This window comes from Aspergillus brasiliensis, assembly GCF_001889945.1.
Source record: "Aspergillus brasiliensis CBS 101740 unplaced genomic scaffold ASPBRscaffold_1, whole genome shotgun sequence".
Classification (NCBI taxonomy): Eukaryota; Fungi; Ascomycota; class Eurotiomycetes; order Eurotiales; family Aspergillaceae; genus Aspergillus; species Aspergillus brasiliensis.
In genome coordinates, this window is record NW_027137442.1 from 3,226,696 (window position 1) to 3,252,527 (window position 25,832).

At 51.6% G+C, this 25,832-nt stretch overlaps 9 protein-coding genes across 9 annotated transcripts; 3 read left to right on the forward strand and 6 right to left on the reverse strand.

Moving 5' to 3' along the window:
• Positions 1–410: 410 nt before the first annotated feature.
• Positions 411–2,132, forward strand: ASPBRDRAFT_37166 (uncharacterized protein). Its single transcript, XM_067623669.1, has one exon. The coding sequence runs from the start codon at positions 506–508 to the stop codon at positions 1,742–1,744; it is 1,239 nt and encodes a 412-aa protein (XP_067485180.1). The 5' UTR covers positions 411–505; the 3' UTR covers positions 1,745–2,132.
• ASPBRDRAFT_50753 (M protein repeat protein) lies at positions 2,005–6,402 on the reverse strand (the record flags this gene model as incomplete). The annotated part of the gene is made up of 4 exons (XM_067626602.1): positions 2,005–2,131; positions 2,196–2,266; positions 2,389–4,197; positions 4,387–6,402. The coding sequence occupies 4 exons, from the start codon at positions 6,400–6,402 to the stop codon at positions 2,005–2,007; spliced, it is 4,023 nt and encodes a 1,340-aa protein (XP_067485181.1).
• Positions 6,403–7,780: 1,378 nt separating this feature from the next.
• On the reverse strand, positions 7,781–10,181 carry ASPBRDRAFT_50754 (uncharacterized protein; the record flags this gene model as incomplete). Its single annotated transcript, XM_067626603.1, has 2 exons — positions 7,781–7,968; positions 8,045–10,181. 2 exons carry the CDS (start codon positions 10,179–10,181, stop codon positions 7,781–7,783), a joined length of 2,325 nt encoding a protein of 774 aa, XP_067485182.1.
• A 318-nt stretch (positions 10,182–10,499) lies between these two features.
• On the forward strand, positions 10,500–11,993 carry ASPBRDRAFT_50755 (uncharacterized protein; the record flags this gene model as incomplete). The annotated part of the gene is made up of 3 exons (XM_067626604.1): positions 10,500–11,131; positions 11,180–11,531; positions 11,580–11,993. The coding sequence occupies 3 exons, from the start codon at positions 10,500–10,502 to the stop codon at positions 11,991–11,993; spliced, it is 1,398 nt and encodes a 465-aa protein (XP_067485183.1).
• A 187-nt stretch (positions 11,994–12,180) lies between these two features.
• On the reverse strand, positions 12,181–13,266 carry ASPBRDRAFT_112704 (Saf4/Yju2 family protein; the record flags this gene model as incomplete). The annotated part of the gene is made up of 1 exon (XM_067616683.1): positions 12,181–13,266. One exon carries the CDS (start codon positions 13,264–13,266, stop codon positions 12,181–12,183), a length of 1,086 nt encoding a protein of 361 aa, XP_067485184.1.
• A 338-nt stretch (positions 13,267–13,604) lies between these two features.
• ASPBRDRAFT_655904 (uncharacterized protein) lies at positions 13,605–14,759 on the reverse strand (the record flags this gene model as incomplete). The annotated part of the gene is made up of 3 exons (XM_067628563.1): positions 13,605–13,996; positions 14,056–14,133; positions 14,218–14,759. 3 exons carry the CDS (start codon positions 14,754–14,756, stop codon positions 13,843–13,845), a joined length of 771 nt encoding a protein of 256 aa, XP_067485185.1. The 3' UTR covers positions 13,605–13,842.
• Positions 14,760–14,926: 167 nt separating this feature from the next.
• Positions 14,927–17,470, reverse strand: ASPBRDRAFT_202813 (uncharacterized protein; the record flags this gene model as incomplete). The annotated part of the gene is made up of 2 exons (XM_067621647.1): positions 14,927–15,298; positions 16,480–17,470. 2 exons carry the CDS (start codon positions 17,468–17,470, stop codon positions 15,138–15,140), a joined length of 1,152 nt encoding a protein of 383 aa, XP_067485186.1. The 3' UTR covers positions 14,927–15,137.
• Positions 17,471–19,905: 2,435 nt separating this feature from the next.
• On the forward strand, positions 19,906–22,935 carry ASPBRDRAFT_50758 (uncharacterized protein; the record flags this gene model as incomplete). The annotated part of the gene is made up of 5 exons (XM_067626605.1): positions 19,906–19,951; positions 19,982–21,834; positions 21,900–22,110; positions 22,156–22,433; positions 22,480–22,935. The coding sequence occupies 5 exons, from the start codon at positions 19,906–19,908 to the stop codon at positions 22,933–22,935; spliced, it is 2,844 nt and encodes a 947-aa protein (XP_067485187.1).
• A 306-nt stretch (positions 22,936–23,241) lies between these two features.
• ASPBRDRAFT_37173 (uncharacterized protein) lies at positions 23,242–24,185 on the reverse strand. The gene has a single exon (XM_067623670.1). It carries the CDS (start codon positions 24,092–24,094, stop codon positions 23,690–23,692), a length of 405 nt encoding a protein of 134 aa, XP_067485188.1. The 5' UTR covers positions 24,095–24,185; the 3' UTR covers positions 23,242–23,689.
• Between the last annotated feature and the right edge of the window lie 1,647 nt (positions 24,186–25,832).

The window sequence follows — 25,832 nt, forward strand, 5'->3', positions numbered from 1 at the left end:
GGAGGGTGAGAGGGGGCGGGATGAATCCAAGACAAATTGCAGCATGCCAGTCCCTACCATTGGCCGGATCGAAGCCGGATAGAAGCAAGGTGGTGCTACTTTTTTCTATTATCTTGCCCGGTTTCCCTTGGTTTAGGCATCTCTTAATCCATCCCTGCCGGGAGATCAACCCAGTCTAGACTCACATTACTCCTAGTATCCTAGCTAGCCACTTGGAATACTGTGGAGGCGTCCTGCTGCGCTGCTTAATTTAGGCTCATCTCACGGGGTGGAAAAAGGGATCGGATCCTTGATGATCCTTAATGTTTGACTACTTGGTTGCTTTGTTTGCTTGGTGGCTGACTGGTTGACTTCTAAACTGACTACCATATGATCTTTCTTTCTTTCTTCTTCTCTATCCCTTGATATCTCCTCTTTTTCTTTGACTTCATCCACTCAACATAGCACATAGCACATAGCTATTCTCTCATTCATTCAATCAATCAATACTATTGACTCTATCACAATGGCTACTGTTACTTTTGCCTGTCAAGCTGGAGATGAGAATCCCACTAATACCAACACCAACACAAACACTCATAAAACAACCACCCTCCGCCGCTGGCTCACCTTCTCAACCTCTTCCCACCGTCCATCCCCACGACCAAAACCAACTCGCAGACCTACCCCGAAACCTATCACCACCACCACAACAACAAATACAACAAGCACAAATACAAGCACAAGCAGCCGTCTATACCGACGCGTAACCCTCCCGCGAAGATCCTCACGATCCAAAACCAAGACCAGGACTATTACCCCTACATCTAACATTTCTCCACTACTCACAACCACAAACACAAACACACCTACAGCCCCATCATCTACCCAACCACCCACCAACACAGTTACAACTACAACTACAACTACATCTACAAGAATCACTACAAACCCAATAACACCCCAAACCTCACCCCCAACATCACCAACAAAAACAAACAAAATCCGCAGCCGCTCCCCCCTCTCCCCCCTCTCCCCCATAAGTCTCAACTTCAGTACACTCTTCAACTTATCCCCACGATCAAAAACCCTAGAGAAATCTTCATCATCATCATCATCATCATCAACATACTCATCATCAGCATCATCATTGCATATCCCTCCACCTACTGTTTCTCAAGAACAACTCACTTCTTCGTATGCGGAGTACTGCGAGGCGTTTACGGCGGGGTTGACGGAGGAGAGTCATTTGTATCAGGAGGATCAGAATCATAATCATGGTCATGGTCAATTGGAGAGGGAGATTGTGAGTAACGCGAAGAGTGAGAGGGGGTTTACGAGGAAGAAGGTAGAGGAAGAGAGAGAAGAGGGAGGGAATGTGAAGGATATGAAGGGGAAGGAGGCAAAGGGAGGAGAGGAGACAAAGGGAGAAGGAGAGAGGGCGATTTCGTGCAATGATGATCACAGGGAAATTCTACATTGGTTACGGGAATCGGATGAGGAGGATGGTGATGAGCAGGATAGTGGCAGCAATGGGGAAGATGTACCGCTGCGGGTATCTCCGCCCGCGAGGATTCTCACCCCAGCTCGATATGAACAGTCGCGTCGAACGGCGAGACAGCATCCTCATGGCAAACAGGAGCACCACGAGGATGATCAGCAGCAGCAGCAGCAGCAGCGACATGCGTGGTGGGCTGCACTCCGCATGGGCTGGACGCGCATGCGCCGCCGAATGAGCAAAGCGGCCATCCCCGACTACAATTAGACTTCTTCCAGGCTGCACTGCATAAGACAAAGAATCAATCAATAAATTCGTGCAACGTCGCTAGCCCAATGGGATCCCCAGAAATGGCCGCAAGGGATGTCGATGCACCCGTCGGTTGCAATCACAAGAAACGCGCACACAGGGGTATCCCGAGCATCTTATTACATACAGCCTATGCCAATACAACAAAGGAAAAATGCTGCGACAAAGGAAATCTTCGTCCCCTCTCATTATAGCCTCCCCACTGGTCATGCAACATTTTACGAGGATCCCTCATCCGCACCCTGCTCCGACGCACTATTCGCCTTCTCCGGCTGCGGCGTCGTCGACTGACTGGGTGGGTTAGGCGTGGCCCGGCGCGACATTTCCGCCAGTTCGCCTAGGATTCTGAGACAAATAGTCAGTAAGCCGGGGTCACGAAGCACGCTACGGGCTTTGGAGGCGCTCTTACCGTCGGTGTTCGTCATACCAGTCATCGTTGGACGTCCGGATGTGCTTAAGCTGCTCCTGAATGCTTGCCATCTACCAAAAACCATGCCAGTCAGTATAACCATGCCGGGTTAGGGAACGGGCCGTTGTCAGGTAAAGGGATGAAAAGGGGGAAGTCCTGTAGTAGTGGACGAAGTTAAACGGGGCAGTCCCACCGTTCCCTGGATGGATGAGCCAAGATCCTCACCTTCCGCGGCCTCCTCCTTCGCGCCCGCCCAGCGGCTACCCTCCAGTCCAACCGATCCACCCTGCGTATCCTTGTCGGCCTTCAATGCCGCCACTTCGGCCTCCAGCTCGCGCACCCGCTTGCGGTTGGCCGCAATCGACGAGTCCACCTCGCCCAGCTGGTTGAGGAGAGACATGTTCTTGTCAATCTGGCTGTTCAGGTCGCGCTCACCTTGCTCCAGTTTCTCTTCCATGGCCCGGTTTTCCGTCTTGCACGCTTGAAGTTCGCCAGACAAAGTCTCGTGCTGGCTCTTCAGCTGGGACAGTTCGTCCTTGGACGCGGCAAGCTGTTGCAGGACAGCTTCCAGTTCCGATTTGGCGCTCTCCGAAGCAGCAAGGGACTGCTCGAGTTCCGTCACGCGGCGGCTCACGGCCTGGTGTTGCTGCTCCAATTCGTTCTTTTCGGTAAGGATCGACGAGAGATCGGCGTTGTGCTTGCCAGCGAGTTCCTTGTTCTCAGCAGCAGACTGCTCCGCCTCGTTCAGCTTCTTCTCGAGATCAGCAATGGTCAGTTTCAAACTCTCAAGCACCGAAACATCTTGAGCGGCGGCGTGGGCTTCGGCCAGCTGGGCGTGGACCTCCGCAAGGGCAGCGTCGTGAGTCTTCTGAAGCTCCTCGATCTTGGCCTGATTGGTGGCCTCCAGATCAGCCCGGAGGCTAGAAAGCTTCTCATCCTGAATGGTCAGGAGGTGTTCGATGGCCTTGCTGTGCTCGGCATCGGTTTCAGCGGACCGAGACGTCTGGAGGGATTGTAGTTCAGCCTGGAACTGGGCCTTGGCCTCTTCATGCTGCTGCTGCAGTTCGGCGATTTCCTTGGCACGGGTCTCGGTCTGCTCCGCGATCTCCTGAGCATGGCGCTGAAGGGCGGATCGGAGCTCGGCCTCCAGAGACTCGACGTGCTCAGCGTGCTTGGACTCCAGGTCGCGAAGGGTGGTCATGGACGCCTCGTACTTGGCCTGCAGCTCGCCAAGTGCCTGCTCGTGGGAACCGCTGGCATTAGACTTGACATCCTCGAGCGCGACCGCGTGCTCAGCCTTGAGGGTCTCGAGCGCCTGTGCGTGCTGCTCGGCAACCACAGCGGCTTCCTTGACCTTCTCCTCTAGCTCCCGGCCGGCCATAGCGGCCTTCTCCTCCAAGGACTTGAGTTGGCTTTCCTGCTCCGCGTCCTTGGCCTTGGTCTTGTCCTCGAAGGCATCCAGGCTCTGCTGCAGCGCCTCCGCTTGCCCTTGCTTGCTCTGAATCTCGTCTTGCAGAGACTTGATCTCGCCCTGTCCGGTGGAGAGCTGAGACTCCAGAGCACCGACCTTCTCTTTCAGCGACTCGATCTCCTGGATGGCAACGTCCTGAGCAGAGCTGTTGCCGTTTTCCAGAGCTTGGCGGGCCTCGGCGAGGCTTTGTTCGGTAGCCTCCAGTCTCTGGTGCAGAGCCTGGACCTCCGCCTGGTGAGCGGCATCAAGCTCGGCGATTAACTCCTCCTTGTCCTCGGCAGCAGCAGACTCGGCCGCTTCGAGCTTGGCACGGAGTTCCTCGAGTTGCTGGGAGTGAGAGGTGCCAGCGGACTCGGCGGCCTCCTTGGCAGCGGCAAGTTCCTGCGCGTGAGCTGCCGCTGCAGCAGCCAGCGCCTCCTCATGAGTAGCCTTCAGCTGGGCAATTGCGGCCTCGTGAGAGGCTTCGAGCTCCTTGACCTTGTCACCAAGACCACTCTCAGCGGCGACAGAAAGAGCCTGTTCGTGACTAGCCTTGAGCTCGGCAATCGTGGCCTCATGGGCTGCTTCAAGTTCCTTCTGCTTCTCGATAGTCGCAGCCAAAGCCTGCTCGTGTTCAGCCTTCAGCTGGGCGATGGCAGCCTCATGGGCGCCCTCCAACTCCTTGACCTTGTCGCCCAGTCCACTGTCAGAGGCGGCAGAAAGGGCCTGTTCGTGACTAGCCTTGAGCTCGGCAATGGTGGCCTCATGGGCTGCTTCAAGCTCCTTCTGCTTCTCGCCAACCTTGCCCTCGATAGTCGCAGCCAGGGCCTGTTCGTGTTCAGCCTTCAGCTGAGCGATGGCGGCCTCGTGGGCGCCTTCCAACTCCTTGATCTTGTCGCCCAATCCACTATCCGCGGCCGCAGAGAGCGCTTGTTCGTGGGTTGCTTTGAGCTCCGACATGGCAGCCTCATGAGCAGCTTCGAGCTCCTTCACCTTGTCACCAACCTTGCCCTCCACAGCGACAGCCAGAGCCTCCTCATGTTCGGCCTTGAGCTGAGCAACGGCAGCCTCATGCGCGGCCTCCAGCTCCTTGATCTTCTCGGTGATCTGGGCCTCGGCGTCCTGGCGACCCTGTTCAAGTTCCACATGTGCCTTGTCCAACGCGTCCTTGAGATCGGCGATTTCCTGGTCTTTCTCGGCCAGACGGGCGGCTGTCTCTTCATTGCCTTCGCTGGAAGCAGAACCGGCGGCGGCAAGCTGGCTTTCAAGCGATGTCACCTTGTCCTCCAGGGCTAAAATGGCATGCTTGGCAGCCTCCTCGGCCGCCCGGATTTCCTGCTGCTTGGCCTGGTCCAATCGGTCCATTTCCATGTGCAGATTCTCGACCACCTGGTCCCGTCCATTGAGCTCACGCTGGAGGTCTTCCAGTTTCGCCAGGGTCTTGTCCAGGTTGGCACTAGCCTCCGTCAGCTGGCCCTTCTGGAGCTCGAGCTCGGCCTTCAAGGTATCGACTTGCTCGGCATATCCGGCCGCTGCGGCCTTCTGCTCGGCCAGATCCTTCTCCAGCGCTTCCAGTTGGGCTTGGTGCGACTGCTTCAGTTCCTCCAGGGCCGCAGCAGTCTGGTCATCCCCCTGCGCCGCCGCGGACTTGGCGGCGTCATCCAACTCCTGGACCGACTTCTCCTCCAGCTCCTTGTGCTTCGCCTCGACTTCCTCCAGCTGGACACGCAACGCCTGCAGCTGCTCCTGGTGGACCGCGGTCAACTGTTCGATTTCGGCAGTATGCTGCTCACGGAGCGCCTTGGTTGCCTCGTCGACATTCTCGGAGGAATCGTTGGGGGCGAGAGACAGCTCAGTCAGTTTGAGGTTGACCGCATCCAGATCCGCCTTGAGGCTGGTCACCGTGGCCTCGCTCTCCGCCAGCTTGATCTGAAGCGACTGCAACTTCTCCGAGTCTTCGTCGGCGCTCTTAGTGACAGTGCTCAGCCGCTTCGAGGCAGTTGTCACCGGTCTCGTCACCGTGGAAGTAGGCCTGGTAGTGGTGCGAGTCGTGGCGGAGGAGGAAGTGGTCGGACGGGAAGTCGAGGTGGTGGTCGCCGGCTTGGTCAGGGGCCGCACCGTGGAGGCCGTGCTAGGGCGCGTGGTAGACGTTCTCTTCTCTGCCGTGGTCGAGCCCGCAATGCTGGAACGCCGGTCCAGAGTGGAGGTGGTGGACTTGGCGGGTGCTCTCGTGGCTGGAGTACCAGCCAGCGACATGCGCTTGGCCGCGGTGCTGGAGATACCACGTTTCTCATCTCCGGAGCTGGCCACCGACCGGTGGGACTTTTCGTCTGCAGAACTGCTGACCGAGGCGCGGGACCGATGGCCGGCTGTGGTGGTGGTGGTGGTGCTCAGGGGCTTGCGCACGGTGGTGGTGGTCGCCGGCCGGGTCGGGGGCTTATTCAGAGTGCTGCCGTTGGTCGCGGCGGAGCGTGTCGTAGAAGAAGTGGTGGTTTTAGAAGGACCGGACATGGAGGTGGGACGCCGAGTGGTGGTGGTTGTTCCCGACAGGGGACGCCGGGTGCTAGTCGTGGAGGAGGGACTCTTCTTGACGGGAGAGGCCTTGACGTTCTCCTTGTCCTTGGAGACATCGGGGCTCGTGACCGGCTCCTCGCTGCCCGAGAGGATGGTTGAATCGACCGGAGTGGCCGGAGGCGCGATCTCCGGCTCCACCTCCGCAGGCACGACTGGGGTGACAGGATCCTCCATGGACGCCATACTATGGAGCAGGAGTTCGTCTGAGATTGGTGTGTCGGAGGGGGGAAGGTTCGCAGCGTTCGGCGTTGGTCAAAACTTAATGAGGCAGTCTAACGAATTGCGAGGGTCCACGTTAGCTGATCCGACGGGCAGAAGTAAAGGCGTATGCAAGATCCCTAAGATGGAGGAGGGGCGGGGAACTGTCGGTGCCAGAACAATAGATATTGCAATAATACAAGAAAAAGAGCAACGGGAAAAGAATAAAGGGGGCAAGAAGAAGAAGTCCACAGGTCCTCTTGGGGAGGAAAAGAAGCACTCTTGAAAGTTGGCCCCGGGGGAGGGAGGGAAGCTGCGACGGAATAGCCGAAGCGGGTCTCCTTTTTTTTCTGGCAACTCCGCAAACCACCGCGGAACGGAGAAAGGTCACGCAACACCGGGAAGCTTGGGAGGATCAATGGCAGAGGATGATGCAGAGGATAAGTGTAGGCAGCTTTGGGGGTGGCCGACGAGAGGAGTGGGTGTGAGGGGGAAAGTGAAGAGGCACGGTGGCATGGTTCTTGCTGGGACGGACCCCGGAGGAGAGGTGCAGATCCAAACAGTTGGGGGGGTCAGTTTCAAGTCACTCACCAGGAACCGGCGGGATTAAAAAAGGGGGTTCGCGGGGGAGAGGGATTATAGAATTATAAAAGTAAGTAGACAAGAAGAAACACAAAAAGAAGCAAGAGGGAAACAAATACAAGAGGAGTAAGAGAGTAAAGAGGAACAAGAAGAAAGATGGATGGATGGAGAGGGGAAGGGAAAGAAGAGGGAGAGAGGAGAAAAGGGAGTAGAAAGTTAAGTTCCTCAGGAAGTTAACTACAGCGTGGTTTAGTTTCAATTTTTGGGCGGGAAAGTCGAAGGAGAAGAATAGATGGCCTCAGGCAGGGAGTGGAGGGCGGTCAGTCCGTCAGGAGGTCAACGTAGTTTATTGTTATTCCCACTCACTATCTCCGGTCTATCGATTCACCATCCCCAGTCCGTCTCGCGTTCAGACTACTGCCCTTCCCCTTTATGACTAACTACTACTAGCTACCTACTACTCCGGCTGGCCACGGTTGGCGTCTCCCAGCTGGGTTGATCCCATGGTTGACATGTTGACATTGCTGGGGGGTTCCGCGTGTTGCCCCCCTAAACAACTCGGTAGAATAAACAATGCCCAGTGACTGGTTCCATGGTTCCGATCCGCCACGTAGTATGACAATCATATCCAATTTCACTGCAATCCGAGTACCCTGGCAGTCATCGCTCAAACTAGGACTAAAAAAGTGGCAGACAGGGTATATGACACGACGGCGCTCAAAAACAAACACCCTCATTAGTTATGGCAGTCGACATAAATAAATATACTTGCATCACCAGATCACTCCACCTGCACCACCTTCAGCAACCACCACCATTTCCGTCGTCCCTCTTCCGCCTTCACCTCCTCCCGGATTTTCGGGAGACGGCGGTAGTATAATTTTGCACTTTCTTTGCGCACCTCCTTCATCCCACGTTGGCCGATGCCGTCGCGGTAGAATCGACAGATCTGATAGTAGCGGTCCGGGCCTAGATGCGTCTAATGAGCCTACCGGTTCGTGACTCTTCCACCCCCCCACCCCCCCCATCGAGCAGGAGAACTTACCCTGGTATAGTTGCAACCCCTCCTCAAGAGCAGATCTCTCTTCATCCGTCCAAGGCCGTTCCTGGTTTGTCACTTTCGGAGGCTTTGATTGATCTTCCCGCGGCGCCGGCGTGTCAGCCGCCGCATCTTCACGTGCGTGGCGCTTTTTCAGCCGTCCCTTGTCTAACGATTCGAGGAGCCGCCGCAAGGGCAGGCGTAACCCCGGGCTGACGGCCCGGCACGCCACATAACGTCCTCGGATGAGCGCGTTAATCTGATCGCAGCGCTGAAGCAGTACTTTCATGGCATGTTGGAGATGACGGGATGCCTCCGGGAAGAGTCGATGATCCACGTGGTAGGCCTGGAAGCAAACGAGAACCAGTCGCACCATGAGCGAGATAATCTGGACATCAAAAACTTCCACCAGTGCTCCGCCTTGCTCCTCATTTCCTTCTGTCGAGAGGGTGTAGGCCTCTTCCAGGCGACGGCGTCCTTGCTTGTCGATCCTGTTAAGTGTGGCGCTGTAATTACGCAGATCATACTCCGACGGTCCGGTGTCCAATGCCAAGTTCTCGATAATATCTGTCTGGACGTGGATTAAGAAATCCAAATCCCGCTTGAGAGACTCGAAACCAAAGTCAGCTGTTTCGTTGTTGGAAGCGATCTTCCGAGGTTTCATGTTCTGAATCAACCTTCGCCAATTAGAGCCCTGGCCGTCAAGCTCAGAGGCCTCCTTGAACCACGCACTATCCTCCAGGCGTTCCGGGCCGTGCCTCCGCTCATCAGGGTTGGCTTGGGTAGGTTCGTCCGGCGTGGCAGTTCGGATTGGGGCACCTTGCGAACTGACAGACCTTCCTTGGGAAGCAGATTCTGTAGCGTGTCGTCCTCCACGGTGATTTGCATTATGGGAGCGCTGGGAGCCCTCGGTTGGACTCTCTTTAACAACCCGGGAGCTGGCCTGCTGACGAGCACCGGACGGTTGGCGTCCCGGCGGCATTTCCTTGTCTTTGGCCGTGCCCTGTGAGCTTGTAGTTGAGTGCTTTCGTGTCATGGGTTGCCGCAAGTGGTCTGGGATTTGCGGACTTGCTTCCGTAGAATGATGCCTCACGTCATTCTCAGATGAGGTAGGCTCAGGAGAAGGCACGGATGATGAGGATGCTTCGGAGGGTTGGTATGGCGGGTCTTCGTCCTGTGTAGATCTGGTAGTAGAATCTGGTATTTGCTTATTCCCAGCTCTCGAAAGCCCATCGACTTGGTGACCACCTGTCGATAACGATCTGGGTGATGAAGGCTTTGTTGTAGTTATCTCAACCGCGATTGTGGGTAGTCGCTTTGTTGATGAAGCATCACTGCGGCCTGAGTCTCGCCTACCGGCCGGCTGTGGAGGTGCATCTCTCCCCTGTTCGCTACTAGTATCTTCATTTAATTCGGTTGGCATTGGCCCAGCAGCTATGTCGCTGACAGGTGGTGTCTCGGGTTTACGACCAGGAGTCTCCTGGCTGGAGGATGGAGATGAACTAGGCCGGGAAAGGGGTGGCTGAGGATCCTCGTCATTGTTCGAGAAGAGCTCCACTTCTGATGCCAGATCTTCGCCATTAAGCATCTCTTCATCACTTTTGGACGAGATATCATCGCGCTCATCAACATGTTCAGTGTCGCGTCCTAAAGAGTCTTCGACTGGAGTCTTACTACTTGTATTCGGCGAAATCACTGGAGTGTCATCCTCGGAACCATCTTCTGCCTTCTCTGGAGACTGCTTTTCTCCTGACTCAGCTGATTGGTCGTCAGACTTGTCCCCAGATTCCGGGCTTCCAGGAGGCTGCACCGTTCGATCGCTTTCATACTGAGTGGATCCACCAGGCACGGGTTCCGAGAACTCTAATGACCGACGGGGGGTGACCACTTCAATTTCGTGGGCGTGATTTGGCTTCGATGGGACAGTCTGGGGGACTGGACCAAATTCATCGACCCCGTCTGCAGAATCTCCTCCACCAGAATACGTGGACCGACGCGTGGGATACGGGGTGGCGGGACCGGGACGATTCGCCCGGGACGGAGTATTCTGCACATTACCCATGAGGCCATTCAAAAGGTCGACTGCCTGCAGGGTGGAATCACGCTTCCTCTTCCGCTGCACAGGACGCGGCAAATCCGACATCGTGGACAGCCATGCAAGTGAAGGACAGAAGAAAAGGAACGCATGCCCATCCCCAAATAAACAAAGCTACTAGTCCCTTCAAACCAGTCAGGGATCAGGGACCGGCAACGAACGAGCTGGTTGGTGGGAAGCTTGGACTGGCGAGGTGCTTCCCGTGATCGGCGGGCGTCATCACTCGGCCGCCTTATCGATAAGACTGTGAGCCAACCTTCATCTTTCCCCCCACCATCCTTCAGTTCCCTTTCTATTTCCACATCTGCTTCAACGCTCATTCAAATACCATCGACTCAATTCCTTTCGTTCGCGTCTCGCTACATCATGGCCGCGGACGTTCCTTCAGCCCGTGTATTGCCCACTCTCGACCCCGCGGTGGGGCACACGTACGTCGTGCCCACCAAACGCATCCACGAGCACAGCGATGTCTCCGAATTCCTCTGTTCCAAAGCGTATGTGGATATCATGACATTTCTTCTGCAGCTGAATCGATCAATGTTCCCGTCCAAGCTAGAGGATGGGCGCGTTCAGACCTGGCCCTTGAATTCGGATGCGGTGGAGTACTCCGCGCCGGTTCGCCAACTCCAGCAGCTGCTCTCTAAGCTCGAAGCAATTCTCGAGGAAGCTCCTCCTGATAAAGGACCCCGTAGATTCGGAAACATCAGTTTTCGGAGATGGTACGAGATCGTTGAAAGCCGTGCTTCCAGCCTCCTGGAGGAGTATTTGTCCCCCGAGGTACTCAACCGGAAATCTGCGGACCCCGAGGGACCTACGGCAGCAGCGGAGCTCAAGGCATACTTTCTGGGAAGCTGGGGGAGTCCGCAACGCCTAGACTATGGTACTGGCCATGAACTGAGCTTTCTGGCGTTTCTGGCCGGGCTCTGGAAGTTGAATGGGTTTCCACAGAGCACCCCTGGTATCGAAGAGAGAGCCATTGTCTTGGGTGTCATTCAACCGTGGGTACATCAATAGCCCTCTGACCGAGTAATACTGATTGTTACTAGATATTTTGAGCTCGTGCGGACGATCATCAAAACTTATACTTTGGAACCGGCTGGTTCCCACGGCGTATGGGGACTGGATGATCACTCTTTTATTCCCTATATCCTCGGCTCAGCGCAGTTTGCTCCAGCTATCTCGGAAACGGATCGAGTGCCAGAAGAGGGTTCTTTGCCGGATGCGCCTGATCCGACTGGCGTTGCCAAGGTGAATGTGGTGGAACGGGAACGACGCGGAAACCTCTATTTCTCTGCCATCGGCTTCATCTACGACGTCAAGAAGGGCCCGTTCTGGGAACACAGCCCAATGCTTTACGATATTTCTGGCATCAAGACGGGCTGGGCCAAGATCAACAAGGTATTCTCCGCAGACGGATTTGGAAATACGTACACTAATCGGCGACAGGGGATGATCAAAATGTACAACGCCGAAGTGCTATCCAAGTTTCCCGTGGTACAGCACTTCCCATTCGGCTCCCTGTTCAGCTGGGATCGCGATCCGAACGCTATCCCTCAGCCAAGTACCGTCCACACGTCGTCCGCGCCACAGCCTCGACAAACCGAAGCTCCTCCGGTGTCTGGTGCAGGCACCAAAGCGCCATGGGCTACATCTCAAGCCGTCCCTCCAACGAGCGGAACTACTGCACCCTGGGCAGCAGCACGAGGTCCGACCAGAGCCCCAACTCTGCCCGACACCTCCCGGCTGCCGCCAGGCCCAATGGCCCCAACGAGAGCCCCATGGGCAAGTGCAGCTCCAGGACCGGCTGGTACTGCCGACCCCCAAGGGGACGTAACGACCAAGGCACCCTGGGCCAAATGACCTGCTACTTCTGCTTGATCAAGCTTCATATGTACTTATACCCTTGCATGATATCAGTTGCATCAACAGTTGAATCGTAAAAAGTTGACATGCCGTCTATGCCATAACTCCAAAGCCGGGGTATCATCCGTTCATAAAACCAACAGAACGCCTTGTAGACATGCAAAGAACCACAAGACACACTCCCTCACTCCGAATCCGACGCATAACTTACCAACCCAAGCGTCGGACGAGGTGCTTCTTCCACCTCCCCACCAGTCTTCTCCGGCTCCGAGCCATTCTCACTAACCTCCTTCCCATCACCCGACTTACTCCCAGAGACAATCTTCCTTCTCTTCACCTCGGGCCGCCACGCACTTGCATCACTGGCATCACTGCTCAAAAACGGATCCACAGCAGCCCGCGTATTCCCCCTCAACTCACTCCGAAACGCGGCCTTTCGATCCGCAAGCACCTCCTTCGCCTTCGCCTTCGCCTTCGTCATCTGCCCCTCCTTCACAGGCACCTCCTCCACCCCAAACAACGGCTTCATCCTCGCTCTCCTCCCATCCACCGCCACCCCCTCCCCAGCCTCCCCTCCAAAATCCACCAACCCAGCCCTTACGCGATCACTCTCAATCTCATCCACCACCTCAATCCCCAGACTCAACTTATCCTTCAACGCCTCCGTTTCCTCCGCCTTCCTCTCCAACCCCTTCCTCTCCGCCCGAAACACCCTCCTAATCCTTCGACTCTTCTCATACGGATCCTCCCAATCCCTCGCCTGTCTCCTCTGCAACTCCAAAATCCGATCCCTCTCCTCCTCCCCACGCTTCTTATCCACCACTTTCCCCTCCAACCTCTCCAACGCATCCATCTTGTCCTTATTCCCCGCCTCCTTCCCCGTAATAATCTCCCCCACTTTCCTCCCCTCCTCATCCACCCCATAATCCCTCCTCCGCGCCCCCGAAACAACCACATACTCCGTATTCTTCGGATCCGTATGTATCTCAATCCACCCACCACAGGCGCTATGCTTCATTCGGAAACTATACACCGGTGTGCTGTAGTAATTCCCGATTTTCTTTTTCTCCGCGTTGAAGCGTACCCCTTGTCCGATGATCGTTTCGTGTGGTTGGCACGTCGTGCACCAGATCGCGAAGGGCATTTCGAAGCGGACGGTTAGGGATCCCGTGGTTTGCAGGTTGCGCGCGCGTGAGCCGAGTGGGTGTTTGTTGTGCAGTTTGTTGCCTGTTGTGAGGCCTTCCAGGTCGGGAGGGACGTAGCGTCCCATGTCTGGTTTGGGGGTTAGTTGGTTGGTGGGATGGGATGAGGTGAGTGGGGGTTGGGGACGTACTGAAGCCTTGCATTTTGGGCGGTGGGGGTGCGTAATGTGACAAAGAGTGGTGGTCAGGGTGTATTGGTGGAATCTGGCAAGCCAGCGCGGCTGGGTGGTTTGGGGTGTTGGTGGTGGTGATAAGGTTGATGCGATGCGATGCGCTGGGATGGAGCGATGATGAAGTTGTGTAGATGAGTCAGCTGCATCCCTTGTGTGCATAACTTGCTTGAGTCTCAACGTCACCTCTCGGATTTGAGCACCGAAAAGTCATGGCTTGCGAAATCAGTCTATCAGTCATTTATCTACTTGTCTTCAAGAAGCATGGTTACGCAAAGGTCAAGTAAAGAAATAGGGTTAGATTGAAGTATTCTAAGATCAGGTACACCCTCCATATTGGAAGACTGGATGGAGATATATACCTACATCACTCTTAGTAGTAAGACGACTAGTAAACTATGTATCAAGGGAAGAAAAAGAGAACCTTGATCATGGCCCAAATCAGAAGATCACAAGACCAGACGAGCAGATCCCTCAACCCTGCCAACCTTCAACGCTCCCATTCCAGTGCTGAAACGTAAATCTCGGGGATGCAGGAGGCTTGAGGAGTCCAGAGCTATAAAAAAACCGATCCTCCCACATGTGTGGCGATTCGATTTTAGTAGGCTGGAACCAGTTCATGAAGAAGCTGAGGGGGAACATCATCAGCTTGAATCAGTGTATGATGAGTTAGAAACTGCAACTTACAGAGTCGAGGTCTCCGAGTCCCAAACTAGATCCTTACCAAACAGATAAAGCGGAACCCATCCCCAGCTGGCCAATTTCCTTGATAGAGGAGTTAGCGATCGCTCTCAGTATCGTATGTAGCGAGAACTAGACTAGCGTCAGAAGAATACGGGGGCGGCTTACATGTAATTCTCCTTGAATGAAGCGCGGATTTTCTCACGCACACTCAGTTCCATTGACCAGAAGGTGTCTTCGCCGCGTGCATCTCCCAATCGAATACCTGACACCACTTCTGAAACAACCCAGACCATGAACCCTCCAGGAACAAGGCTATGATCATCCTGCTTCCCTTCCATTGAATCAAGAAGCTGTGGAGTAAAGGTAGAGCCCTTACGCCTCAGCATGCGGAGTGCCTGGAGCTCATGGGGAGTGAAATGTCGGGCTTGCCGGGCCCGTATATGTGGAGGGTCAGCTATAGTCCCCTCGGTAGGAATTTGCTTGTAAATTCTCATGTATCCCTGTACTGGCGGCCTAATCCTAGAGCCCACCTGTCGTACCCTGAGCTGAATGCAGGCGTATGATGAACCGCTCCACTCGGGGTCCTCGTCTTCGCTGTCTGGGAACTCATGCTCCTTTCGGGGCAGAACGCGCCATCGGCTTTTTTCCAATTCGATGATGACACCTGGACTGATTTCGTGCTGTCCGAACCAATGCGGTGGCATGATGGTTTCGGAGGAGATTTTGTTTTTTTTTCTTTTTTTCAGAAGGAGAAAGAGTCGTAGAGGTATACGCAGCTTGTGGTATTGACAGGCTGTATGTTATGGTTTGTGGTCGTCATTATTACACTACACGTCGCGGCTTTGAAGGCCGATATAAAACAACACCTGTTTTGGGGCTGGTCAATCGTCATTATTTATAATGGGCGAGTATCTCAAGACCGTCTGGTTAAGCCACCCGGTCTTGGGGTTGAGTACATCATCCGTCCAGAAGACATTTGGACCCGTCTGAGCAGTGAATTTGGGGTCAGCGGTACCTGCCATCTGCTTCAACTCCTCTTCAAGGTAGCTTATAGTATCCTCATAAATAGTACCTCCCGCCAGCTCCTAGAGCTCCCGGTCCAGACGGCGCCTCGTGGCCTCATCCTGATCCTCCTCTGTGGCGGCCGCGGCGGTAGTCTTCGATGCAGCTTCTTCCTTAATGAACTGGCGCCCCTCAGCAACTGGACTTCCTGGCCGCTTTGAGATATTTGACACTAAGGGGGACGCTGTATGAGTCGTTAACACCAAGCATATCTAATACACCTGACCTTAAGAATCTAATTAGAGTACTGAAACTCACCACCATTCATTTAGTTTCTTCAACTTAACAAAGATAGAAAGTAAAAAAAAAAAAAAAAAAAAAAAAAAAAAAAAAAAAAAAAAAAAAAAAAAAAAAAAACTGAAAAACAAAAACGAGGGCGCTACCACCACACCGGCTGTGAGGATCCGGTCGATCTCACATTCACCTAGCAAAGTAGGTTTATAAGTGATGCGCGTTCTAGAATTCTTCGTAGTCACTAGCAAATTTATTACCTAAAGCGCACTAGGTTGGATTCTGACACCTTACCTCCTATAGCAGGCGGGGAATGTTCTACGTGAGGCATATATCTGGCCTCAGGCAGAACATATTATAACGCAGGCAGTTATATATATAAGCGTTACCTAATACGGTAGGCGGTAGGGTATGTCATGAGCGGAGGCTGGTGTAGAGGCAGCCTGGCCAGTGTGGCGGTAGCGCCTCCCTTATATTACTTATATAACTGGCATACTAAGAAAGATAAATTTGATTGCAGTCTTCAGCTACATAAACATAAGGAAGTAGACATCAACTTCGGCAAATCAATTGATCAAAACAATTTGGCCAACTCGTTATCTTTTTGTAGAAGCATTCTGGAGACCGCCTTTCACACACAATTTGAAGCCAAAGCGCCCTCGGGAAACCAATGGATCAAATCAAATCAATCAATCCAACTCGTTATCTTGTCGTAGAAACATTCTTGAGTCCTCCTTTCCCTCCACTACACAATTTGAAGTCAAAGCACCCTCGGGAAACCAATGGATCAAATCAAATCAATCAATCCAACTCGTTATCTTGTCGTAGAAACATTCTTGAGTCCTCCTTTCCCTCCACTACACAATTTGAAGTCAAAGCACCCTCGGGAAACCAATGGATCAAATCAAATCAATCAATCCAACTCGTTATCTTGTCGTAGAAGCATTCTTGAGCCCTCCTTTTTCTTCCTTGCACAAATTCGAAGCCAGAGCGCAGCCATACCCCATGAACAGCCTAGCTCATATTAGGCGTCATGGACCGTTCGGAAAGGAAGGACTCCCGGTTTGGGTGAGGAAGGAGGGGAAGCAGGTGTTTGCGACGGGTCTGGTGGTAGAAGATGACTTAGCCGCGGACCAGGATTTTCAGCAATCAGTGTGTATCCTTGCATGTTGTGTAACTTGGCGTATACTGAAAGTGCAGCCCGCATGATCAAGCACATGGATCCGGTCTGAAAGATGTCCTCGATGGATAGTCCCGCAAAGGGTGGCAGTCTCCGTATCCATGAAACGAGCTCTTCAATCTCTACCTTTGTAAGATCTCTCGAGACGTTGACAGCGAAAAGAACCTTATAACCTGCAGGAATACTTCTCGGGTCCACCCGTCTATACCCATTCAGTGGTAGAATGATCGAAGATGCGCCGACCAGCAAGGCATGCGTGGGCCTCACCTGACCCGTTGATTCTTTCCTGAGGGTTTGAAATGCACTGGCAAACTCAACACTTTCGTGGTTGCGAGCTTTTCTGCAAGCAATCTCGTTAGCCAATTTGGCGGTGAAGGTGCTGTTTGGTGGTGATCTCGCTGATACTGTAGATACGCTCGTCGCCGCAAGAACCTCAATGACACTGCTAGTATCATCTGGTGCTCGAGTTGCATAATGAGCATAGCAGCAATCAAAGATAAACAATACATCAGTATTGATGGAATCTGGAAACCTTGCTGGGTTCTTGACCTCCTCAATGAGAACACCTTCGGCATCGATGGTTTTCAATCCCGCTCTGGTGTCCGCAAAGCTGAAGCGCCCTCTCTTGTATGTCCCATGGCCTGCATAATGAAAAATTATGAGGCTGCGCTCCTTGTCGCGTCTCGCTTTCCCGTTGATAGAGTGCCAAATGCTCGACAAGCAGAATTCAGGTGCAAGTTCTTCAGAACTGATAACGAATTCTTCGGCTGGATCAATATCGAGGTTCTTTAGCATGTTTTGAAAGTGATTCGTATCTGACTCCGCATTGGTATCATCATCCTCCCATCGCACAGTGAGTGAATAGATGCTGCTGTACTCCCGAGTTCTTCTCTCCACCGCAGCCCGGAGCGTCGCTTGAAATTGGTTGTAGTTGAGAGACCCCATTCCTATGGATGTTGGGAGGGTCAAGTGGGATTAGCGATAGTGCTGAGATAGCAGAGTTCGCGTCAGGATCAGAGAGAAGATAAGTATGGTGGTAGGAAGAGCGCTTTGAGTAACAGTGTGCAGTCACTATTTGCAAAGCCAAGCCGACGAGAGTAACACAGCCAAGATAGGGAGAGTCATGTGCTCAGATGAATCTTAGAAGGTGAGGAAAGTGATGGGCAGAAATAAAGCATGAGCGCCACTATATATCAGATACAGCGCACAAGCCAGTCTACCAAAATGTGCGATGATCGCGATTGCAAAGGCAAGATCCCGGGATATCCCCAACGGATGAAAACCTTCCAGCTTTGAGAGGAAGTACATTCAGATCCATGTGCCGGCACGAACCCAGTTGCACCAAAGGGGAAGAAGCTGCCGGATATCTCCGATGCTGTCTCTATTCCATGACCAGCCTCAGACATTTACTTGATGGAATGATATAGGCAATTGTCAACGGATCTCTGATCAATGTCGGAAGACAACCACAATAACCTGCTTGTATGACAGGCTATGGAAACAGCGCTTTCTCAGCAATATTGATTATGGATGGTGCCTCTTGAGGAGATAAAAAGCCATACACAATCTGTCCTTATTTTTGGCGACTCAAAATCTTGCATTTCAATTTGATGCATTACCTTGAGAATGTCGCCTTGTAAACCCGTTCTCACGGTTCAAACTCTTTTAAGTCTGCCTTTGTTCTCTCCATTTAATAATCTTGTTACATTCGCTATGTCGCCGGACTGTGAACAATGGTTGTCTTTCATCGATCATCGGGTGTATCTCTTTAGCGTAACTTATCTTTCCACTGTCCTTTGTTAGATATCTGAAAGAATATATTTGAGAATAAACGTTTTATCTATGGATCGGTGTTGTGTACGAGGACCATGTTTCGACAACTGGAAAACAAGGATTGAGAGACGTGAGAAAGAGAAGGAAGTGGAAGAAAGAAGGAAAATATCCCTGCTTTTATAGTGCACCTACAAGGTGGAGAAGCAGTCACTCCTCCATTTCACCAATCGCTACCCAGTGAAATGTCTGCATATTCAATGCGTTCTACTCCATCTTTGTTTATCTCTTACCTCCTGATTCACCACTTTCTTCACAAGCCGTCATATACAATTGAATCACGACGACCTACGCTCTATGTTGTAGAGGAAGCCTACGAGATATGCATCAGCGCAATGAGAAAGGAATACTCCATTTGCCAATATAGGGATGTACATCAGTGCTGTGACATTCACATGACTAAAGCATATTCAAGTAAACACTAAGTAAAGGCGCCATTTCAGGATCCAATGTATTCACTGTCTGTGCTCCCAGAAGTCCCAGAAGAACCTCCTCTGCATATTCGTCGCTGACATTGCGCGAAACCGCCGGCCTGGACCTTTCAACTTCTTCAGACGAGGATCATGCTCATCTCCTCATTTGAGATGGTGCTACAGCCCGCGCCCACGGATAAGCAGCGGTATCGTCGATGGTATAAGTTCTCGGACCGCTTCCAGCAAGATATTGCCTAGGCTGACTTGTAATGCTTCCGAAAAAGTGGAGGTTGGACTGAGCGTGAGAAATCACGCCTTCTCTGTTCCTTGTTGTGATTATCATTATGAAAAGTTGTCCAATCTAAACCGTAGGTGACCTTGAGTTCCTCCAAGGCGATCTGGACTTTTCTTCCGTTAGGCGATGAGCAGGTGATCAACCGTAAAATTTCGTGGCTAATTAGTGTGCGTGCTTGTTTATCTTCCATGTAGTTAGCACTAGTACCTTACCTTGGCAGGTGTACTATCTGCATATTATTCTCAGATTATTAATTCTTTCAATGTGCACTTGCTGTAATACACTAGAAGATCATGTTGCTAAATTCCGAGTACAGAAGAACAGAAGATGTTGACTGACATTATTGAGTTTTCCATATCAACGTACACTAAGGTGGCGTAATTCATTATCTGGCCAAGCGCGTAAATGCGCACATTTATTGGGCCGGCGTCAGACATTCATCCAGTGGTTTTGCATGCATTAGCGTGCGCTCTAGTGGAGTTTGGGAACCCCCAACCTCCCTCCTGTGTCAGCGTCGTTGGCTAAGCGTCAGTCATGGTTGATGTTTTTGTTGAAGGTAGTAGATGCTCGATATGACGCTAGACAATCAGAGGAATCTGGGTGGAACACTGGAGGATATCCATCTTTCCCTATATAGATTGATAATGTTAGTACTGTGCACTGTGACTCAGTCAGCGGCTTCATGCACGATGCGACAAGAAACCCTCAGGCTAAGCCCCGTCCCCGCTGTATCTCCAAGCCTAAAAGGGTAAACCACAAGGCTGGCTGGAGCTTTTACGAACAAATATGAAGACCCTCCTCTCCCCCCACTTTCCATTTTGTCATGCACCACAACACGAAGAATGGCAGGTTCCATCCAAAATATCGTGGCAACTTCCACTACATGCTGTTGCCGAATCTAACGTTGCCCTGTCAAAGTCGAAGCGCCCGCCGAACTCCAACCGGTGGGAAGGCAGCTCTCCCAAGCGCGGCGACAGTCCGCAGAAGATGGCTCATTTCATATCTTGGCTAGACGCCTAGGTGTGTTATTTGACGATGTTTTGCCGGAGGTACCTGCACTATTGGAAGCCTATGGAACTCGTGCTAGTGAAATTGCTCAAGAGACTTCCCGAAATTTACAGCAGCCGAGAGATATCGTCAATGGGTTCTTTGGCACCCATCTAGGCATTGACGGCACGACCATATGGGCTAGTGCAACAAGTGGAAAGTCGGTTCTTCGAATTCATCTCCTTGCTTGTTTTCTGACTCGTATCTGGTCTCACCAGGAGGCAACGGCGGCTTGGAACGATCTTGTCACTCAACGCCAGGCAATCATCAGAAAGCAAGCTCACTCATCCGAGATTGTGGATAATTACTTGGCGCAACTAGCCGCCGCCCATGAGATTGATGAAGCGCTTCTTGCAAGCTGGGATGCCGGTGCACGGGGGTGGTTACAGATCGCCGACCAAGCGAGGAAAACTCAGCAGATTCAAGTTCAGTTAATCGTCAACAACCTTTCAGTGGCAGTCAAAAACCAAGCAGATTCAGACCATGAGCTATCCCCACGAAAAAGCTCTTCTAGCAGTGTGTTGTACAATTTTAATCGCGCCTTGACTACGTTGGAACGATTGATCAAAGGGGAGCCTCAAAGAATAACAGATGGGGGAATCATGCTTGGCTTGACCTCGTGGCATCTCTATCCGGATCTGGTTGTACTTGCATCGACGACAAAGGAGATATCCCAGAAAGACCAGTTAATCAAAGAAGGGGGGATAGTCACGATATCAATCGCTCGCCAAGCTGGCCCGCGCGCTGATGGGGTATATTGGTCTTTGCCACTGGCAAGCCTTCGTTACTACGGCACTGTTCGACGAGAACGATCCACTATGCATGACTCGAGAATCTCCGTGGAGCAACTCCAGGCCTTAGCGCTTGGTGCCTCTTTGGGTTCCTATGAAGGTGCAGTTCCTGCTGCCAAATTTATAGGGTCACTCTGGAAGCTCTTTCATCATATATACCAATTGCCGATGTGCCAAATTGCCGAGAAGCCGCTGGAGCTTCCCGAAGAGTTATCACGATATGATGTAGTCGATATTATCATGGATGACCGGGAGTCGCTCAGAGGAGTTATGAAACTATTACAACTGATATTTCCGCTCAAGGATGGCATAGAAATGCTGCTCTCTGATGATTCGGAAGAGAGGCAGCTGGCAATGCAACTCATGCGTTACGGAACCAACTACGGGAGTTCATGGATTGGAAACACCGCAAACTCAATATCGTCATTCTTTAGTTTAACCACATTGCAGTCTCTCCTCGGAATTGTTCGATACCCAGGTGCACGGATCAGTATCCTTCGCACACTATGCTCCAAGTATCAGCTCAATCCCGCTGAGTACGTGATTCGCTTTCGAACTCGGCACAACTCGTGGGCATACTCGCCAATCATACCCGAGCATCCCATGGTTGTTCACGGCGGTATGAAGAGGAAGCGCGACGAATATGAATCATCGGATGCAGATGTTATTGGGTGTATCGAGGTCCCACCAGGAGAAGACTGGGTTTGCATTGCTACTCTAGCAACATCAAGGGGCCATGCTGTTCGAACCACCGCACCCGGCACCTTTGAGGATATATTTGCCGAGCTCATGGAAGATCATCCGCAGAATAGAGAGTCGGTTCTATTTGACTTTGCCTTCGGAGATCACAACCTCGCAGCCGTTTACAGAAGGCGGACTAGCCAGTCATCATCTCGGAATGAGACATTCTCGAGCTCTGTTCCGCTGTCAATGGTACAAGACCTACTCGAGAGATATCTCTTGAGACCTGAAAAGTGGTTCGATGCATCTTGGACCAGTTTGGACTAACGCAGGCCCTGCATGAGAACTCGCTGCTCGCTCTTGGTCGAGTAATCCACTACTACAAATGCTACCTGCCCCAGGCTACGGTTTCCATGAGTGTTATAAAGGCTCCTATGACCTCGTGGAAGTGGGTGCCGTCATTGCTGCACGGACTTGATCTATCGGCGTCTCTCGCCGCGCAGCAAGCTCGAGAAGGATTGGTTCCCGGTTCCGTTTAATTGAATTCCTTATCACGACAACATGCCTTTGCAGCTATCCTCCAGTTTGAGTCCGGCACAATCAGCTTGGATACCGCCAACCTGGCATCGGTGTTCGCAATCTCTAGCGGCAACTCGCTTTTCATTGCGGAGGAACTTCTGCACGATCCGACGCCCCCAGGGAAGATCGCATCCTATGCCGTTTCTCACGTCATCGGGAACGTCGGAAAACCAGGCATTGCTCTCTTAGTCTCCCCGCCCGAGCTGGAGATGCGAGAACACAGCCTTGAGCGGTGGCGCTTGGTCAACCATCATCCCTTTGACGGAAACCCAGTGGGTGGAAAGTTTGACGGTACATCCCTTCATTTGTCATTTACAGGATGGGGATGGGCCTGTGACCTTGGATTCCACCAGCTGTCGAACCATGGAAGCCTACTATCTTCAAACGACCGTCTCTGTCAATGATGGTGGGGAATGGGTGGGAGATGTAGACATACTCAAAGGACTGAGTGATGTCCGGTTTTCAGTGTATCCCTTCTCAGAAAGATCGTGTGATCATGATCCTACCTTCCGAGCAGCAGCGGCAGAAATGGTGTCTATCGACTGTTGGGAGGAGATTCTAGATCCCCCAGATGGCGTTCTCGTGCTCCATTCAACTCCGGTAACGCCTGATGGCTCTGGGAATTGGCAGTGGATGGTTCGCTTAGCTGCGATAAGCATGGCATCTTCTAAAAAATATAGATGTTTTTGTTTACCGCTTGATCGAAATATTTGCTGGACGTGCGTTGTTAGCTACCTTGGAGTTGAGGGAGAAAAGAAGCTTGTGGTATATTGAATACATGACATATTTCATATATAGCCGGATACTAAGTTTAAATACTTGTCATGTACTGTTACCCTAGGGCATGGGCAACCAGAATCAGATACTTTCGGGATTTATTATCAATTAGACGGTTTTCCCTCATCGTCCGGCAAGGTAACCACCGATTAGGAAGTGTAGCCATAGTTCCTGTCGGCAGCTTGCTGATATCAGGGGATGCTCAGATGAATAAGTTATATCAGCCATAGCTGCATAATACCTACTGACCATATATCATATGGTCACTGAACGGGCATTAATGATTACATAGGGGTAAATCCACAGAGTAAAGAAACATATAAACTGTTCTATCTGCTTAGACTCTAGTGAGGCGATAGGAACTTGAAGTTCGTGATGCAAGATATCACGAACGGCAAACCACCAGTGCATCATGCAATCAATGTTGAAAAAGGTGCGTGTCAAAGACTAAGCCACACGGGTTCAAGCATCAGAAACCATTGAAATACCGAACAGGACACAGGAGTCAGAGAAATGTGTCATGGCTTGCAGGTCCTAGCGCACATTCTATATGACCTGATAGCTCTACCAAGTAGTTACAGCCGCGACTGGTTCTAGCTCCAGTCTGTAGCTGCCTGTGTGTATTTCCCCGTACAATGCCAACCAATATACATAACAGCCAAGCCTTTTCAACCTTCTGATCCATGTCAGCATATACTCGCAATAACGCATTGTCGAATGGCTCTCACACTTTACAAAAGTAAAAAGTCCATCAGCCGAAAGAAATATGCCCCCCACTACCCCCAACAACGTTATCCGACGTATTAGATGATGAATGACCAAACCCCGACCTTCCCCCCGTATTCCCCCCTTTAGTAGAATTCCCTCCATTGGCCGAGACATCACCGGTCCGGATGGACTTGTTGCCACAGTTATTATAGTGGTAAGTGGATGCGGTATCGGCATGTGTTGTCCAGTTTGTACTGTTGTTGTGGTTCGTGGTTGTATTCCCACAATTCGTCGACGTCGTGTTGCCACAGTTGGTCGAGGTGGTATTTCCGCTGTTATTGTTCCAAGCGAAATGGTTGTGGCTTCCGCTGTTGTTAGGGAAGCCTCCGTTCCAGCTCCATGGGTTTGGGGTATCAGATTTGCCTGAATTTGGATTCCAGAAGCTCATGGTTGGATGGGAAAGGTGGTCGTTGGGATGAAGTCAAGGATTAGATGAGCGAGGAGGAGTAGGTGTGAGGAGGGGCGAATTTATTAACAAGGACAATAACTGTCTGCAGCAACCATTCAGTCGGTGGGTGGATTATAAGTCTATATCTGGTTACTTCATTGCTGCTAGGCAGGTGCTCAAGTGGCTGCCTCGGTGATAGACAGCTGGAACGGTGGGTACACGGCGTTCAGGCAACGTAACAGCAGGGGCGCAGATGCCGCAGGAATTTCGGCTTGCTCCATGCATAGCTTCGACTCTTGTACTCATAATGGACAGGTACTACGTCGGATAATAGGTTGACGGTTTATGGGAGATAATTTTACTCCGTCGCAATTTGAGCTTGCCTCGGCCCTACATCCACCATGCGTTCGCCCAGTGATGAAAACTAAAGAAAACCCTTTCCGTCATGCAATCGCCAAGTTTTTGGAGGAGCACATTGTGCCTTTGACCGAAATCTCCTCCTGCATCGCCCCTTTGGGTCCATGTTCATAGCCTACAGCAAGTAGTTAAGTGCAACGGGGCAAAAGTACACCAGGAACAAAGCAGACATCCAGGTGACAAGGATGTGCCATCTAGGTACATATGTCGAGTCATGACCCGTTAATCTCTACTAAAATAAGCAATTTGCCCATTCAACTTTTACGCATCTTTCCGTTGGCTATGACAGATCTTTATGGCTCGGGCAATGCCGCGTGCCATAGCACCAATAAGGTCATCATAAATGGATGTGATATGTCTCTGTTTCTGACGCGCCGATCATTTTGGACAAATGGATAACTCCCATTCCACGGCCACCCCGTGGACACGTCCCAAGCATGTATGCAATATTTGTGGCTGCCTGAAAGCAGCTAAATAAGCATCAGGTTTTTGCACTGACTTAGACCAAGCTTACCGGAGTGGTCGGCGATTCTCGCGACCTGAAATCATAGGGTGAAAAATGAGTAAAACATAATGGAGTCGAGCGTCAACGTCTGTTGAGTAGCTCTTGAGCCATAACGTTTGTATCCTCCAGGCTCTATTCTCCACTGTCTCTTTATCCTAACCGGTTATTTTCTCTCCCCTGTTTTGATTCTCCCGCGTCATCTCTTTCTTGCATCTATGTTATGGTAGTTACTATATAATGACAGATTGGTCTTGTAGTAAGTGCGCGAATGTCCAATGTCAGTCGTTAAAAAGACCCTGTATGATGTAATATCTCTATGCAAGGCGGCACAGTGATCTGCTTACAGTCGGAATGGAAATTAGAACTATTGAGCTTGTTAACAACTATGTACTAATGGCAGAAAAAATTTCCATCAGTTACGCCGCTACTCGATGATATGGATTGCGGATTAATGCACTACTATTCAGCTAAATGCCGCCTCCGCGAATATCCAATTTTTACGCCATCGAACGTCGAGATGTTCATGAGGGAGGGACTGCAGTGATTCTTAACATCTTGCCAGAATACTAGCCTATTGTTATGCCTGACAGTGAACAAGTAACAAGTGTCTAAGACCATGTCAAAAACCCCATTATGCATCGCAGAGTTGGCAGTTTGGAATGCTAATATGATTGGAAATTCAGCTAGTCTACAGCGATAGTTGCAATTTTTGTAATGGGAAGGCCCCTCATTGCTGCCTGTCTGTGAAGCATTTAACCCACAAACTTGCATGGAATGCGAAGTAAAATCCAATAGACCAGACGGACTAAGTCTAAA

Coding starts and splice junctions, on each gene's coding strand:
- ASPBRDRAFT_37166 (XM_067623669.1), top strand. CDS start 506: ATGGCTACTGTTACTTTTGCCTGTCAAGCTGGAGATGAGAATCCCACT.
- ASPBRDRAFT_37173 (XM_067623670.1), bottom strand. CDS start 24,094: ATGAGCTTCTGGAATCCAAATTCAGGCAAATCTGATACCCCAAACCCA.